Here is a 16,456-nt window from a genome sequence, read left to right as displayed (position 1 = left end):
ATCCGGGGGAGTGGGAACTCCATCCGGAAATCTTTGCCCAAATTACTCAATTGTGGGGCATTCCAGACATGGATCTGATGGCCTCTCGTCAGAACTTCAAGGTTCCTTGCTACGGGTCCAGATCCAGGGATCCCAAGGCGACTCTAGTAGATGCACTAGTAGCACCTTGGACCTTCAAACTAGCTTATGTATTCCCGCCGTTTCCTCTCATCCCCAGGCTGGTAGCCAGGATCAATCAGGAGAGGGCATCGGTGATCTTGAGAGCTCCTGCGTGGCCACGCAGGACTTGGTATGCAGACCTGGTGAATATGTCATCGGCTCCACCATGGAAGCTACCTTTGAGACGAGACCTTCTTGTTCAAGGTCCGTTCGAACATCCGAATCTGGTCTCACTCCAACTGACTGCTTGGAGATTGAACGCTTGATCTTATCAAAGCGAGGGTTCTCAGATTCTGTCATTGATACTCTTGTTCAGGCCAGAAAGCCTGTAACTAGAAAAATTTACCACAAAATATGGAAAAAATATATCTGTTGGTGTGAATCTAAAGGATTCCCTTGGGACAAGGTAAAAATTCCTAAGATTCTATCCTTTCTTCAAGAAGGTTTGGAGAAAGGATTATCTGCAAGTTCCTTGAAGGGACAGATTTCTGCCTTGTCTGTGTTACTTCACAAAAAGCTGGCAGCTGTGCCAGCTGTTCAAGCCTTTGTTCAGGCTCTGGTTAGAATCAAGCCTGTTTACAAACCTTTGACTCCTCCTTGGAGTCTCAATTTAGTTCTTTCAGTTCTTCAGGGGGTTCCGTTTGAACCCTTACATTCCGTTGATATTAAGTTATTATCTTGGAAAGTTTTGTTTTTGGTTGCAATTTCTTCTGCTAGAAGAGTTTCAGAGTTATCTGCTCTGCAGTGTTCTCCTCCTTATCTGGTGTTCCATGCAGATAAGGTGGTTTTACGTACTAAACCTGGTTTTCTTCCGAAAGTTGTTTCCAACAAAAACATTAACCAGGAGATAGTCGTGCCTTCTTTGTGTCCGAATCCAGTTTCAAAGAAGGAACGTTTGTTGCACAATTTGGATGTTGTTCGTGCTCTAAAATTCTATTTAGATGCTACTAAGGATTTTAGACAAACATCTTCCTTGTTTGTTGTTTATTCTGGTAAAAGGAGAGGTCAAAAAGCAACTTCTACCTCTCTCTCTTTTTGGATTAAAAGCATCATCAGATTGGCTTATGAGACTGCCGGACGGCAGCCTCCTGAAAGAATCACAGCTCATTCCACTAGGGCTGTGGCTTCCACATGGGCCTTCAAGAACGAGGCTTCTGTTGATCAGATATGTAAGGCAGCGACTTGGTCTTCACTGCACACTTTTACTAAATTTTACAAGTTTGATACTTTTGCTTCTTCTGAGGCTATTTTTGGGAGAAAGGTTTTGCAAGCCGTGGTGCCTTCCATCTAGGTGACCTGATTTGCTCCCTCCCTTCATCCGTGTCCTAAAGCTTTGGTATTGGTTCCCACAAGTAAGGATGACGCCGTGGACCGGACACACCTATGTTGGAGAAAACAGAATTTATGTTTAACTGATAAATTACTTTCTCCAACGGTGTGTCCGGTCCACGGCCCGCCCTGGTTTTTTAATCAGGTCTGATAATTTATTTTCTTTAACTACAGTCACCACGGTATCATATGGTTTCTCCTATGCAAATATTCCTCCTTTACGTCGGTCGAATGACTGGGGAAGGCGGAGCCTAGGAGGGATCATGTGACCAGCTTTGCTGGGCTCTTTGCCATTTCCTGTTGGGGAAGAGAATATCCCACAAGTAAGGATGACGCCGTGGACCGGACACACCGTTGGAGAAAGTAATTTATCAGGTAAACATAAATTCTGTTTTATGCTTACCTGATAAATTCCTTTCTCCTGTAGTGTAGTCAGTCCACGGCCCGCCCTGTTGTTTACGGCAGGTCTAAAATTTTTTAACTTAAACTCCAGTCACCACTGCACCCTATAGTTTCTCCTTTCTCGTTTGGTTTCGGTCGAATGACTGGGTATGACGTAGAGGGGAGGAGCTATATAGCAGCTCTGCTTGGGTGATTGTCTTGCACTTCCTGTTAGGGAGGAGATATAATCCCATAAGTAATGGATGACCCGTGGACTGACTACACTACAGGAGAAAGGAATTTATCAGGTAAGCATAAATTATGTTTTTCATGCAGATAAGGTGGTCCTTTGTAGTATATTGGGGTTTCTCCCTAAGGTGATGTCGGATCGAAATAGTTATCAGTAAATTGTGGTACTTTCTCTTTATCCTAATCGTTCTTATAAGGAACAACTTTTGCATAACTTGGATGTTGTGCACGCTCTAAAATTTTACCTTCAAGCTACTAAAGATTTTCGACAGTCTTCTGCCCTTTTTGTTGTTTTCTCTGGAAAGCGTAACGGTCAGAAGGCCACTGCTACTTCTCTTTCCCTCTTTTTGAGAAGTATGATTCATTTTGCTTATGAGACTGCTGGACAGCAGCCTCCTGAGAGAATTACGGCTCATTCTACTAGGGCTGTCTCCTCTTCTTGGGCTTTCAAAAATTAAGCTTCTGTGGAACAGATTTGTAAGGCGGCAACATGGTCCTCTCTGCATACTTTTTCTAAATTCTAAAAATGTGATACTTTTGCCTCAGCTGAGGCCTCTTTTGGGAGAAAGGTTCTTCAAGCAGTGAGGCCTGCTGTTTAGGTCCTCCTACCTTTTTCTCCCTCCCTGCTCATTCCGTGTCCTCTAGCTTGGGTATTGGTTCCCACTAGTAATTGGAATGATGTTGTGGACTCTCCATGCCATAGAAAATAAAATTTAAGCTTACCTGATAAATGTCTTTCTTTCCGGGCATGGAGAGTCCATGACCCCACCCTTTAATAAGACAGATTTTTTTTGTTAAACCTCAGGCACCTCTATACCTTTTTTGTTATGTTCTTTTTGCATTTCCCTTTGGCTGAATGACTGGGGGTTATGGGTAAGGGAAGTGACACGTAAACGGCTCTGCTGGGGGGTGCTCTTTGCCTCCTCCTGTTGGCCAGGAGGTGAATATCCCACTAGTAATTGGAATGACGTTGTGGACTCTCCATGCCCGGAAATAAATACATTTATCAGGTAAGCATACATTTTTCTTTTTTTTTCCATCAAAATATGGTGGTTTAATCTTTCTGGCCTATCAAGTAATTAATCCTAAACACACTCACAAGGTCTTCTGCTAAATCTATTCTGATTCCATGAAGGTCTAAGGGCCCAATGACCTATTGGTCTCTGGGCTGGCAAAATTTTTAAAGAATGCTCGTCGGTGCTTTTATTTTCATGGTGGAATAATCTAAAGCCATGAAAATAGTGTGTCTTGCTAAGGGGTGTATACTGTATTTTTCTATGGGGAGAAGATGCATATAATGCAAAAGTGCGCAATGAAATTTAGAATTTAAAAATCGTACAAAACGAATATTTGGAATATTCACACAAAAAAACATAAAAATGTATTGTTAAGGTGCATCAAAAATTGTTCACCAAAAATTTTATTTCTTTAAAAAAAATGTAAAATTTGTATGTAAATCGCGCAGGAATAAGTTGTATTAAATATTCACATCGTAAATCGTAATTTAAGTACACTGGATGTGCAAAAAACACATATAAATTTGTAATTCTAAATACAAAATACAAAGCGTTATTGTTTTGTTTTGTTTCTTAAATAGGCTCAACAGGGGCATTCCATGGGTGTGTATAAAATTCTTTTAAATCCCAGTATAATTATCTAAACGTTTTTTGCCCAACAGATCTTACTTTTTTTTATACTCAAAACATCTAATTACTCTGAATGAAAAACCTATGCATACAAAAAAAAACAGCAAATTTATGGTACAGTGTATTTTGATTTGTATTAGGTGTAAAATTCAAGTTTAACCCCTTAGTGACCAGAGCACTTTTCCATTTTCTGTCCGTTTGGGACCAAGGCTATTTTTACATTTTTGCGGTGTTTGTGTTTAGCTGTAATTTTCCTCTTACTCATTTACTGTACCCACACATATTATATACCGTTTTTCTCGCCACTAAATGGACTTTCTAAAGATACCATTATTTTCATCATATCTTATAATTTACTATAAAAAAAAATATAAAATATGAGGAAAAATTGAAAAAAACACACTTTTTCTAACTTTGACCCCCAAAATCTGTTACATATCTACAACCACCAAAAAACACCCATGCTAAATAGTTTCTAAATTTTGTCCTGAGTTTAGAAATACCCAATTTTTACATGTTCTTTGCTTTTTGTGCAAGTTATAGGGCCATAAATACAAGTAGCACTTTGCTATTTCCAAACCACTTTTTTCCAAAATTAGCGCTAGTTACATTAGAACACTAATATCTTTCAGGAATCCCTGAATATCCCTTGACATGTATATATTTTTTTTTAGTAGACATCCCAAAGTATTGATCTAGGACAATTTTGGTATATTTCATACCACCATTTCACCGCCAAATGCGATCAAATACAAAAAATCGTTCACTTTTTCACAAATTTTTTCACAAACTTTTGGTTTCTCACTGAAATTATTTACAAACAACTTGTGCAATTATGGCATAAATGGTTGTAAATTCTTCTCTGGGATCCCCTTTGTTCAGAAATAGCAGACATATATGGCTTTGGCGTTGCTTTTTGGTAATTAGAAGGCCGCTAAATGCCACTGCGCACCACAAGTGTATTATGCCCAGCAGTTAAGGGGTTAATTAGGGAGCTTTTAGGGAGCTTGTAGGGTTAATTTTAGCTTTAGTGTAGTATAGTAGACAACCCCAAGTATTGATCTAGGCACATTTTGGTATATTTCATGCCACCATTTCACCGCCAAATGCGATCAAATTGAAAAAAAAGTTAAATTTTTCACAATTTTAGGTTTCTCACTGAAATAATTTACAAACAGCTTGTGCAATTATGGCACAAATGGTTGTAAATACTTGTCTGGGATCCCCTTTGTTCAGAAATAGCAGACATATATGACTTTGGCGTTGCTTTCTGGTAATTAGAAGGCCGCTAAATCCTGCTGCGCCTCACACGTGTATTCTGGCTAGCAGTGAAGGGGTTAATTAGGGAGTTTGTAGGGAGCTTGCAGGATTAATTTTAGCTTTAGTGTAGAGATCAGCCTCCCACCTGACACATCCCACCCCCTGATCCCTCCCAAACAGCTCCCTTCCCTCCCCCACCCCACAATTGTCCCCGCCATCTTAAGTACTGGCAGAAAGTCTGCCAGTACTAAAATAAAAGGGTTTTTTAAAAAATAAATAATTTTTTTTTAGCATATTTACATATGCTAGGGTGTAGGATCCCCCCCTTAGCCCCCAACCTCCCTGATCCCCCCCAAAACCGCTCTCTGACCATCCCCTCTGCCTCATTGGGGGCCATCTTGGGTACTGGCAGCTGTCTGCCAGTACCCAGTTTGCAAAAAAAAAGGGCTTTTTTTATATTTATTTGTCTTTTTTCTGTAGTGTAGCTTCCCCCCCACACAGACAAACCCCCACCACCTTGCTGATCTTTTTTTTTTTTAAAAAATATTAGGGCATTTAAACATTTTTACTAACTCATTTTCTGTAGTGTAGCGGTTCCCACCCGCTCCCTCCCCGTGCACGCGCCCGCCCCCGCCCTCCCGTGCACGCGCGCGCGCCCGTGCGCGCCCCCGCTCATCCCCGCCCACGATCCCGCCCCCCCTGCACATAACCAGGGCCATCGATGGCCGCCACCCGCCTCCCGGTCCGGCTCCCACCCACCAACGCCGGGAACCACCGATCTCCGGTGCAGAGAGGGCCACAGAGTGGCTCTCTCTGCACCGGATGGCTTAAAAAAGTTATTGCAGGATGCCTCCATATCGAGGCATCACTGCAATAACCGGAAAGCAGCTGGAAGCGAGCAGGATCGCTTCCAGCTGCTTTCCAAACCGAGGACGTGCAGGGTACGTTCTCAGGCATTAACTGCCTTTTTTTTGAGGACGTACCCTGCACGTCCTCGGTCGTTAAGGGGTTAAATATATGTGGGTTCTTCCTGTGTACCTCGTTTTACATTGCAAACGTTCTCATAGCAGAGAGCTCTCATTATTTTAATGGGAGAGACCTCTCCACGCACATTGACAGCCCATTTTCTTTGATAATTGCATCGTCTTTCCCTATGAAGCCAAACCTGTTTTTTCCCGTTTTTGGTGACAAACTGTTTGGTAGTCGGACCCTAAGTAATTTTTGTCTTGCTGATCCTATTTAAGGAAGACATTAGTTGCACATTCTCCAGGAGCTATTTCTTTTTCATGAATTTAGTATAATAAATCCTAAGTTGCCTTTGAGCAGCAGTGTAAACATTGACCTGATCTTCTTTTCATATTTACACTTGATTTCATCTGATATTTGTTTCTTCACATGTAGCTTTTAGATCTGGCAAATTGTCCTTCCTGTTATCTTCGTGTCTGTTTGCTCTACACTACCCTTTTTTTTTATAGATAACTTTCTTACAAACCCCATTAGAGTCTGGCTACTATGTCACTTCAGATTGTAAGAGAAAACAAAACCTTATACATTTCTTTCTACACACTTGACACGGTGACAGTTGAAGTCTGAAACAATTGTTTGTGGTTGCCATGTTCCTCGTTTAGAGAGGAATTGCCTAGTATTCCAGGGCTGGACTGACCTTGTTAGGCAGGATCAGACTGATATACTCATACTCCAGGCAAGTTCTACTCTATGAAAAGCACAACTGGGCTAAAAGAGGCTGCTCCCAGCTGCTAAATTGCCATAGACCAAGCTATTGAGCTGTTGGTCATTCCTGAGAGAGCGTTTCTCTTTCTGTTTACAAATGAAATACTTAATTTTACATGATGCTTGATTTCTCCAACATAGGTGTGTCCGGTCCACGGCGTCATCCTTACTTGTGGGATATTCTCTTCCCCAACAGGAAATGGCAAAGAGCCCAGCAAAGCTGGTCACATGATCCCTCCTAGGCTCCGCCTACCCCAGTCATTCTCTTTGCCGTTGTACAGGCAACATCTCCACGGAGATGGCTTAGAGTTTTTTAGTGTTTAACTGTAGTTTTTCATTATTCAATCAAGAGTTTGTTATTTTCAAATAGTGCTGGTACGTACTATTTACTCAGAAACAGAAAAGAGATGAAGAATTCTGTTTGTATGAGGAAAATGATTTTAGCAACCGTAACTAAAATCCATGGCTGTTCCACACAGGACTGTTGAGAGCAATTAACTTCAGTTGGGGGAACAGTTTGCAGTCCCTTGCTGCTTGAGGTATGACACATTCTAACAAGACGATGTAATGCTGGAAGCTGTCATTTTCCCTATGGGATCCGGTAAGCCATGTTTATTACGATTGTAAATAAGGGCTTCACAAGGGCTTATTTAGACTGTAGACTTTTTTTTGGGCTAAATCGATTGATTATTAACACTTATTTAGCCTTGAGGAATCATTTATTCTGGGTATTTTGATATAATAATATCGGCAGGCACTGTTTTAGACACCTTATTCTTTAGGGGCTTTCCCAAAGCATAGGCAGAGTCTCATTTTCGCGCCGGTGTTGCGCACTTGTTTTTGAGAGGCATGGCATGCAGTCGCATGTGAGAGGAGCTCTGATACTTATAAAAGACTTCTGAAGGCGTCATTTGGTATCGTATTCCCCTTTGGGTTTGGTTGGGTCTCAGCAAAGCAGATACCAGGGACTGTAAAGGGGTTAAAGCTTAAAACGGCTCCGGTTCCGTTATTTTAAGGGTTAAAGCTTCCAAAATTGGTGTGCAATATTTTCAAGGCTTTAAGACACTGTGGTGAAAATTTGGTGAATTTTGAACAATTCCTTCATGTTTTTTCGCAATTGCAGTAATAAAGTGTGTTCAGTTTAAAATTTAAAGTGACAGTAACGGTTTTATTTTAAAACGTTTTTTGTACTTTCTTATCAAGTTTATGCCTGTTTAACATGTCTGAACTACCAGATAGACTGTGTTCTGAATGTGGGGAAGCCAGAATTCCTATTCATTTAAATAAATGTGATTTATGTGATAATGACAATGATGCCCAAGATGATTCCTCAAGTGAGGGGAGTAAGCATGGTACTGCATCATTCCCTCCTTCGTCTACACGAGTCTTGCCCACTCAGGAGGCCCCTAGTACATCTAGCGCGCCAATACTCCTTACTATGCAACAATTAACGGCTGTAATGGATAATTCTGTCAAAAACATTTTAGCCAAAATGAACCCTTGTCAGCGTAAGCGTGGCTGCTCTGTTTTAGTTACTGAAGAGCATGACGACGCTGATATTAATATCTCTGAAGGGCCCCTAACCCAATCTGAGGGGGCCAGGGAGGTTTTGTCTGAGGGAGAAATTACTGATTTAGGGAACATTTCTCAGCAGGCTGAATCTGATGTGATTACATTTAAATTTAAATTGGAACATCTCCGCATTTTGCTTAAGGAGGTATTATCCACTCTGGATGATTGTGAAAATTTGGTCATCCCAGAGAAACTATGTAAAATGGACAAGTTCCTAGAGGTGCCGGGGCTCCCAGAAGCTTTTCCTATACCCAAGCGGGTGGCGGACATTGTTAATAAAGAATGGGAAAGGCCCGGTATTCCTTTCGTCCCTCCCCCCATATTTAAAAAATTGTTTCCTATGGTCGACCCCAGAAAGGACTTATGGCAGTCAGTCCCCAAGGTTGAGGGAGCGGTTTCTACTTTAAACAAACGCACCACTATTCCCATAGAGGATAGTTGTGCTTTCAAAGATCCTATGGATAAAAAATTAGAAGGTTTGCTTAAAAAGATGTTTGTTCAGCAGGGTTACCTTCTACAACCCATTTCATGCATTGTCCCTGTCACTACAGCCGCATATTTCTGGTTTGATGAACTGATTAAGGTGCTCGATAGTGACTCTCCTCCTTATGAGGAGATTATGGACAGAATCAATGCTCTCAAATTGGCTAATTCTTTCACTCTAGACGCCTCTTTGCAATTGGCTAAGTTAGCGGCTAAGAATTCTGGGTTTGCTATTGTGGCGCGCAGAGCGCTTTGGTTGAAATCTTGGTCGGCTGATGCGTCTTCCAAGAACAAGCTACTAAACATTCCTTTCAAGGGGAAAACGCTGTTTGGTCCTGACTTGAAAGAGATTATCTCTGATATCACTGGGGGTAAGGGCCACGCCCTTCCTCAGGATCGGCCTTTCAAGGCAAAAAATAGACCTAATTTTCGTCCCTTTCGTAAAAACGGACCAGCCCAAGGTGCTACGTCCTCTAAGCAAGAGGGTAATACTTCTCAGGCCAAGCCAGCTTGGAGACCAATGCAAGGCTGGAACAAGGGAAAGCAGGCCAAGAAACCTGCCACTGTTACCAAGACAGCATGAAATATTGGCCCCCGATCCGGGACCGGATCTGGTGGGGGGCAGACTCTCTCTCTTCGCTCAGGCTTGGGCAAGAGATGTTCTGGATCCTTGGGCGCTAGAAATAGTCTCCCAGGGTTATCTTCTGGAATTCAAGGGACTTCCCCCAAGGGGGAGGTTCCACAGGTCTCAGTTGTCTTCAGACCACATAAAAAGACAGGCGTTCTTACATTGTGTAGAAGACCTGTTAAAAATGGGAGTGATTCATCCTGTTCCATTAAGAGAACAAGGGATGGGGTTCTACTCCAATCTGTTCATAGTTCCCAAAAAAGAGGGAACGTTCAGACCAATCCTAGATCTCAAGATCTTAAACAAATTTCTCAAGGTCCCATCGTTCAAGATGGAAACCATTCGAACTATCCTTCCTTCCATCCAGGAAGGTCAATTCATGACCACGGTGGATTTAAAGGATGCGTATCTACATATTCCTATCCACAAGGAACATCATCGGTTCCTAAGGTTTGCATTCCTGGACAAACATTACCAGTTCGTGGCGCTTCCTTTCGGATTAGCCACTGCTCCAAGGATTTTCACAAAGGTACTAGGGTCCCTTCTAGCGGTGCTAAGACCAAGGGGCATTGCAGTAGTACCCTACCTGGACGACATTCTGATTCAAGCGTCGTCCCTCCCTCGAGCAAAGGCTCACACGGACATCGTCCTGGCCTTTCTCAGATCTCACGGCTGGAAAGTGAACGTGGAAAAGAGTTCTCTATCCCCGTCAACAAGGGTTCCCTTCTTGGGAACAATTATAGACTCCTCAGAAATGAGGATTTTTCTAACAGAGGCCAGAATAACAAAGCTTCTGGACTCTTGTCGGATACTTCATTCCGTTCCTCTTCCTTCCGTAGCTCAGTGCATGGAAGTGATCGGGTTGATGGTAGCGGCAATGGACATAGTTCCTTTTGCGCGCATTCATCTAAGACCATTACAACTGTGCATGCTCAGTCAGTGGAATGGGGACTATACAGACTTGTCTCCAAAGATACAAGTAAATCAGAGGACCAGAGACTCACTCCGTTGGTGGCTGTCCCTGGACAACCTGTCACAAGGGATGACATTCCGCAGACCAGAGTGGGTCATTGTCACGACCGACGCCAGTCTGACGGGCTGGGGCGCGGTCTGGGGATCCCTGAAAGCTCAGGGTCTTTGGTCTCGGGAAGAATCTCTTCTACCGATAAATATTCTGGAACTGAGAGCGATATTCAATGCTCTCAAGGCTTGGCCTCAGCTAGCGAGGACCAAGTTCATACGGTTTCAATCAGACAACATGACGACTGTTGCGTACATCAACCATCAGGGGGGAACAAGGAGTTCCCTAGCGATGGAGGAAGTGACCAAGATTATTCTATGGGCGGAGTCTCACTCCTGCCACCTGTCTGCTATCCACATCCCGGGAGTGGAAAATTGGGAAGCGGATTTTCTGAGTCGTCAGACATTGCATCCGGGGGAGTGGGAACTCCATCCGGAAATCTTTGCCCTAGTCACTCAGCTGTGGGGCATTCCAGACATGGATCTAATGGCCTCTCGTCAGAACTTCAAAGTTCCCTGTTACGGGTCCAGATCCAGGGATCCCAAGGCGGCTCTAGTGGATGCACTAGTAGCACCTTGGACCTTCAAACTAGCTTATGTGTTTCCGCCGTTTCCTCTCATTCCCAGGCTGGTAGCCAGGATCAATCAGGAGAGGGCGTCGGTGATCTTGATAGCTCCTGCGTGGCCACGCAGGACTTGGTATGCAGATCTGGTGAATATGTCATCGGCTCCACCTTGGAAGCTACCTTTGAGACGAGACCTTCTTGTTCAGGGTCCGTTCGAACATCCGAATCTGGTTTCACTCCAGCTGACTGCCTGGAGATTGAACGCTTGATTTTATCGAAGCGAGGTTTCTCAGATTCTGTTATCGATACTCTTGTTCAGGCCAGAAAGCCTGTAACTAGAAAGATTTACCACAAAATTTGGAAAAAATATATCTGTTGGTGTGAATCTAAAGGATTCCCTTGGGACAAGGTTAAGATTCCTAGGATTCTATCCTTCCTTCAAGAAGGATTGGAAAAAGGATTATCGGCAAGTTCCCTGAAGGGACAGATTTCTGCCTTGTCGGTGTTACTTCACAAAAAGCTGGCAGCTGTGCCAGATGTTCAAGCCTTTGTTCAGGCTTTGGTTAGAATTAAGCCTGTTTACAAACCTTTGACTCCTCCTTGGAGTCTCAATTTAGTTCTTTCAGTTCTTCAGGGGGTTCCGTTTGAACCCTTACATTCCGTTGATATTAAGTTATTATCTTGGAAAGTTTTGTTTTTAGTTGCAATTTCTTCTGCTAGAAGAGTTTCAGAATTATCTGCTCTGCAGTGTTCCCCTCCTTATCTGGTGTTCCATGCAGATAAGGTGGTTTTACGTACTAAACCTGGTTTTCTTCCGAAAGTTGTTTCTAACAAAAACATTAACCAGGAGATTATCGTGCCTTCTCTGTGTCCGAAACCAGTTTCAAAGAAGGAACGTTTGTTGCACAATTTGGATGTTGTTCGCGCTCTAAAATTCTATTTAGATGCTACAAAGGATTTTAGACAAACATCTTCCTTGTTTGTTGTTTATTCAGGTAAAAGGAGAGGTCAAAAAGCAACTTCTACCTCTCTCTCTTTTTGGATTAAAAGCATCATCAGATTGGCTTACGAGACTGCCGGACGGCAGTCTCCCGAAAGAATCACAGCTCATTCCACTAGGGCTGTGGCTTCCACATGGGCCTTCAAGAACGAGGCTTCTGTTGATCAGATATGTAGGGCAGCGACTTGGTCTTCACTGCACACTTTTACCAAATTTTACAAGTTTGATACTTTTGCTTCTTCTGAGGCTATTTTTGGGAGAAAGGTTTTGCAAGCCGTGGTGCCTTCCATTTAGGTGACCTGATTTGCTCCCTCCCTTCATCCGTGTCCTAAAGCTTTGGTATTGGTTCCCACAAGTAAGGATGACGCCGTGGACCGGACACACCTATGTTGGAGAAAACAGAATTTATGTTTACCTGATAAATTTCTTTCTCCAACGGTGTGTCCGGTCCACGGCCCGCCCTGGTTTTTTTAATCAGGTCTGATAATTTATTTTCTTTAACTACAGTCACCACGGTACCATATGGTTTCTCCTATGCTAATATTCCTCCTTAACGTCGGTCGAATGACTGGGGTAGGCGGAGCCTAGGAGGGATCATGTGACCAGCTTTGCTGGGCTCTTTGCCATTTCCTGTTGGGGAAGAGAATATCCCACAAGTAAGGATGACGCCGTGGACCGGACACACCGTTGGAGAAAGAAATTTATCAGGTAAACATAAATTCTGTTTTTTCTGTTGTGTGTAAGGTTCAAACTTTCTGTTTCCTCGTTTCCCTTTCAATAATATATTTGCTAGGCTAAATGTAAGATCTTGGATCATTACTACCTATGAAGGAATATTTGTAGTTCCTAATAAAAAAAATAAATAAATAAATATATTTTTGGAAATAACTGAAAAATTATATAGCCTTGTTTATATCATTTTATACTTTAGGATTCAAGAAACAGATGGAAAACACAAGCAGTGAATTAAGCACATCAGGTAATGAACAGTGATGGGAAGGGTATCCAAACTGTGTTTTTAAGACGGATTCCATATCTAGTTAAACGTATAAAAATGTTGTGATTATAGAAGCAGTATTACAAAATACCTGCGTACAAACATTTTTAACTAAAAAAAAAAAAGCATTTTTTTTATTTTAATTTAGGGATATACCCCTTGGAAAGCCTAATGGAATTTGTATTCCTTATTTGTTTGGTCTCACAAATCAGAAGACAAATGCAAATGAGATTGCATTGATGTAGCTTTTAGATTAAAGGGACATGAAACCCAACATTTTTCTTTAATTGGTGAGAGCGTGCATTTTAAACCAGTTTCAATTTTACTTCTATTATCACATTTGCTTCATTCTCTTGGTATCCATTGTTAAAGGAACAACAATACACTACTGGAAGCTGAACACATTGGGTGAGCCAATGATAAGAGGCTTATATGTGCAGCCACCAATCAGCAGCTAGCTCTCAGTAGAGTATTGCTGCTCCTTAGCCTACCTAGATATCTTTTCAACCAAGCATACTAAGATAACAAAGCAAATGTTCTAAAACAAGTAAATTGGAAAGTTATTTGAAAGTGCATGCATGTTATCTGAACCATGAGTTTAATTTTGCCTTTACTTTCACTTTAATTATATAGTATAACCTAATACACAGACCAGCTCATGCAAACTGCAGTATGCAAATGTATGTTTAACTCAATTTTGTGGGAAATTAATGTTTTTAAATATCCATTTAAAAAAATAAAACCTCATAAACCTCTACCTTTTTTGAGTGTTTAATTCTACACTTTACTATAGTATTGTACAAATATTTTGTTTAAAAAAAAACAACCATGTTCAGTAGTGAAAGATAAATGTGCTAAAAGCAGAAATGCATTTCAGTTAGAAATATTAGAACCTGAAAGAGTAAAACATTGCTGACCAGCAGATGATCAATATATGTGTATTAGAAATTGTTTCTCAGTTGTTGCTATTTTAAAAAGTGATATTGATATATCAATTCTAAATATTAACTGCGTTGTGGTTTTTACAGAAAGCAGTGCAAGTAATTTGTCTATGCGGAGTGAATTAGATTACAAAATTCCATCTGCTCATCAAAATTATTTGATTCCAATGTTGATTTCTTCACCTGAATCTATGCTCATCTCTTGTATCTTAAGAGGGAACTATGTGGAAGCTCATCAGGTATGTAGTTAGATATTTGATTGTTCTGTACTAATTACAATGCTGATAGTGATATTACTTTTGATTTAATAAATTACTCCAGTTTAATTTCACCTGTAATGAAAAGATTAATCTAAAATATAGGTTTCTTTTGCACAGGTGGCGTTAATGTTTAACCTCCAGTCTACCCCAAGCTATGGAGAGTTAATCTTCATGGAGCGCTACCAAGAAGTGGTCCAAGAATTGAACAGAGTAGAACAAAAGATTGAAAACCAAAATTCAGATACAAGGGTCAGAAAGTTGAGCAATAGTCGCTCTACTTTGAAAGCCATTGGAAACGCTGCAGCAGCAGGTGGGTGTGTTACTACAACACCTTATGAAATCTGTTGCTACAACACCTTATGAAATCTGTTGCTTTACTTAAAAGCATTCCATAATCATTTTGGGATTTCTTCTTATCTTTAAGGCATGGTGTTCTATTCGATTTCTGATGTGACAGACAGACTACTTGCTCCGGCTGAGGGTCCAATATCTACACTGCAAGATGATTTCTGGATGAAAAGTGTTCATCTGGAAAAGAATGATCCTTGGAGGCAAGTGGTTGAGGAGCTTCTTCCATCAGCAATAGTAGCGTTTGATCTGGCATGTACCCAAGCTCATCTCTGGAAGACCTGCAAACAGCTTTTAGAAACAGCAGAGAGGCGACTGCTAACTGGCTTGGAAAGTTGGGGTAGGTTTTGTTGCTATTTATAATTAGTGGTATAGATAAGTAGTGACATATTCTATGTTTTAAGGGGACAGCAATATAAAATAATGTAGGATCTGTATAGGTTGAACTCGGTGGAATTCAGAGCGAGTCTGAAGTGCTAGTTGAGTAGCATGGCTTGTAAGACTGTGAGACAAACTTGCTGAGAGCAGCAGGCAGATTGATGAAGCAGAATTCTGAGTGTCAGAGAGGCTCGAGTATACAAAATAAAGTGTGCAAGAAGAACACAGAAGTTTTTATGAAAACCAAGCACAGATTCTATTAAATGTGGCTGTCTTAAGCTGTGTTTGGTGTCAGAGGGCTCGAGTTTCTCAGAAAGAGCGTGATTAGAGGAGAGGTGGAGCTGAGCTCTGTGCACAGAGAGCACTGAACCTGGTAAGTTTGCAATGTTACAGTAACATACCTGGGTGTGGGTGGGTGAATCTCTCTCACAATTCTCATGATATTCTCTAAGCATTTTACACCAGCAGTCTCACTGATTTATCTTTCCAGGTGTATGCAAGTTTGCTTAAAATTCACAATACACTTATTTAATTGACAGAAAAGGAATATCTACTAAATTGCAAGCAAATGCAAGTAAAACGTTAGTGAAAAAAAAGTCAGCTTAATTTGTATTTGCTGCTAAAAAAGACTTGATATCTGTGTCAGGTGCTCCCCTGTTTATTTCACTCTCCCCTGTGAGATTCTCTATCCTATAGAGCTTTTATTACTTGGTTAACAGCATCATACATAATTATATTATACTAGGCGATAAGCCTGCCCAGAGGGCAGTCTATGTTTAAAAAAGTAAAATTACAGAAAATAATAAAGCTATCCAAAATAAAAAATTTACACCTAAACTAATACCAGTATAAAAATAAAAAAAATCCCCCCCAAAATAAAAACACCCCCTAATCTAATACTAAACTACAAATAGCTCTTAAAAGGGCCTTTCTTCTGTTATGTGTGATCAGTCCACGGGTCATCATTACTTCTGGGATATTATCTGCTCCCCTACAGGAAGTGCAAGAGGATTCACCCAGCAGAGTTGCTATATAGCTCTTCCCCTCTACGTCACCCCCAGTCATTCTCTTGCACCCAAAGACTAGATAGGAGGTGTGAGAGGACTATGGTGATTATACTTAGTTTTTAGAACTTCAATCAAAAGTTTGTTATTTTACAATAGCACCGGAGCGTGTTATTACCTCTCTGGCAGAGTTTGAAGAAGAATCTACCAGAGTTTTTCTTATGATTTTAACCGGAGTAGTTAAGATCATATTGCTGTTTCTCGGCCATCTGAGGGAGGTAAAAACTTCAGATCAGGGGACAGCGGGCAGTTGAATCTGCATTGAGGTATGTAGCAGTTTTTATTTTCTGAATGGAATTGATGAAAAGATCCTGCCATACCGTTATAATGAACATGTATGTATACTCTACACTTTAGTATTCTGGGGATGGTATTTCACCGGAATTACTCTGTAAAAGTACATTAAACCTTTTAATAGGTATTTTTCATGTTAAACGTTTTTTG

The 16,456-nt window shown here is 41.2% G+C and overlaps 1 protein-coding gene across 1 annotated transcript in view; it reads left to right on the top strand.

Moving 5' to 3' along the window:
• The window catches only part of ZFYVE26 (zinc finger FYVE-type containing 26), a gene marked incomplete at its 3' end in the record, with an annotated part of 634,764 nt that overhangs the window by 145,760 nt on the left and 472,548 nt on the right, over positions 1 to 16,456 (top strand). The window contains 4 exon segments of the mRNA XM_053697844.1: positions 12,956 to 13,003; positions 14,050 to 14,201; positions 14,340 to 14,532; positions 14,647 to 14,910. Coding sequence (XP_053553819.1) covers positions 12,956 to 13,003; positions 14,050 to 14,201; positions 14,340 to 14,532; positions 14,647 to 14,910 — 657 coding nt within the window.

This window comes from Bombina bombina, chromosome 1 (genome assembly GCF_027579735.1).
Source record: "Bombina bombina isolate aBomBom1 chromosome 1, aBomBom1.pri, whole genome shotgun sequence".
NCBI classification, from domain to species: Eukaryota; Metazoa; Chordata; class Amphibia; order Anura; family Bombinatoridae; genus Bombina; species Bombina bombina.
The sequence above is the reverse complement of the archived record's forward strand: the minus strand, read 5'-3'. Positions and strand labels throughout refer to the sequence as shown.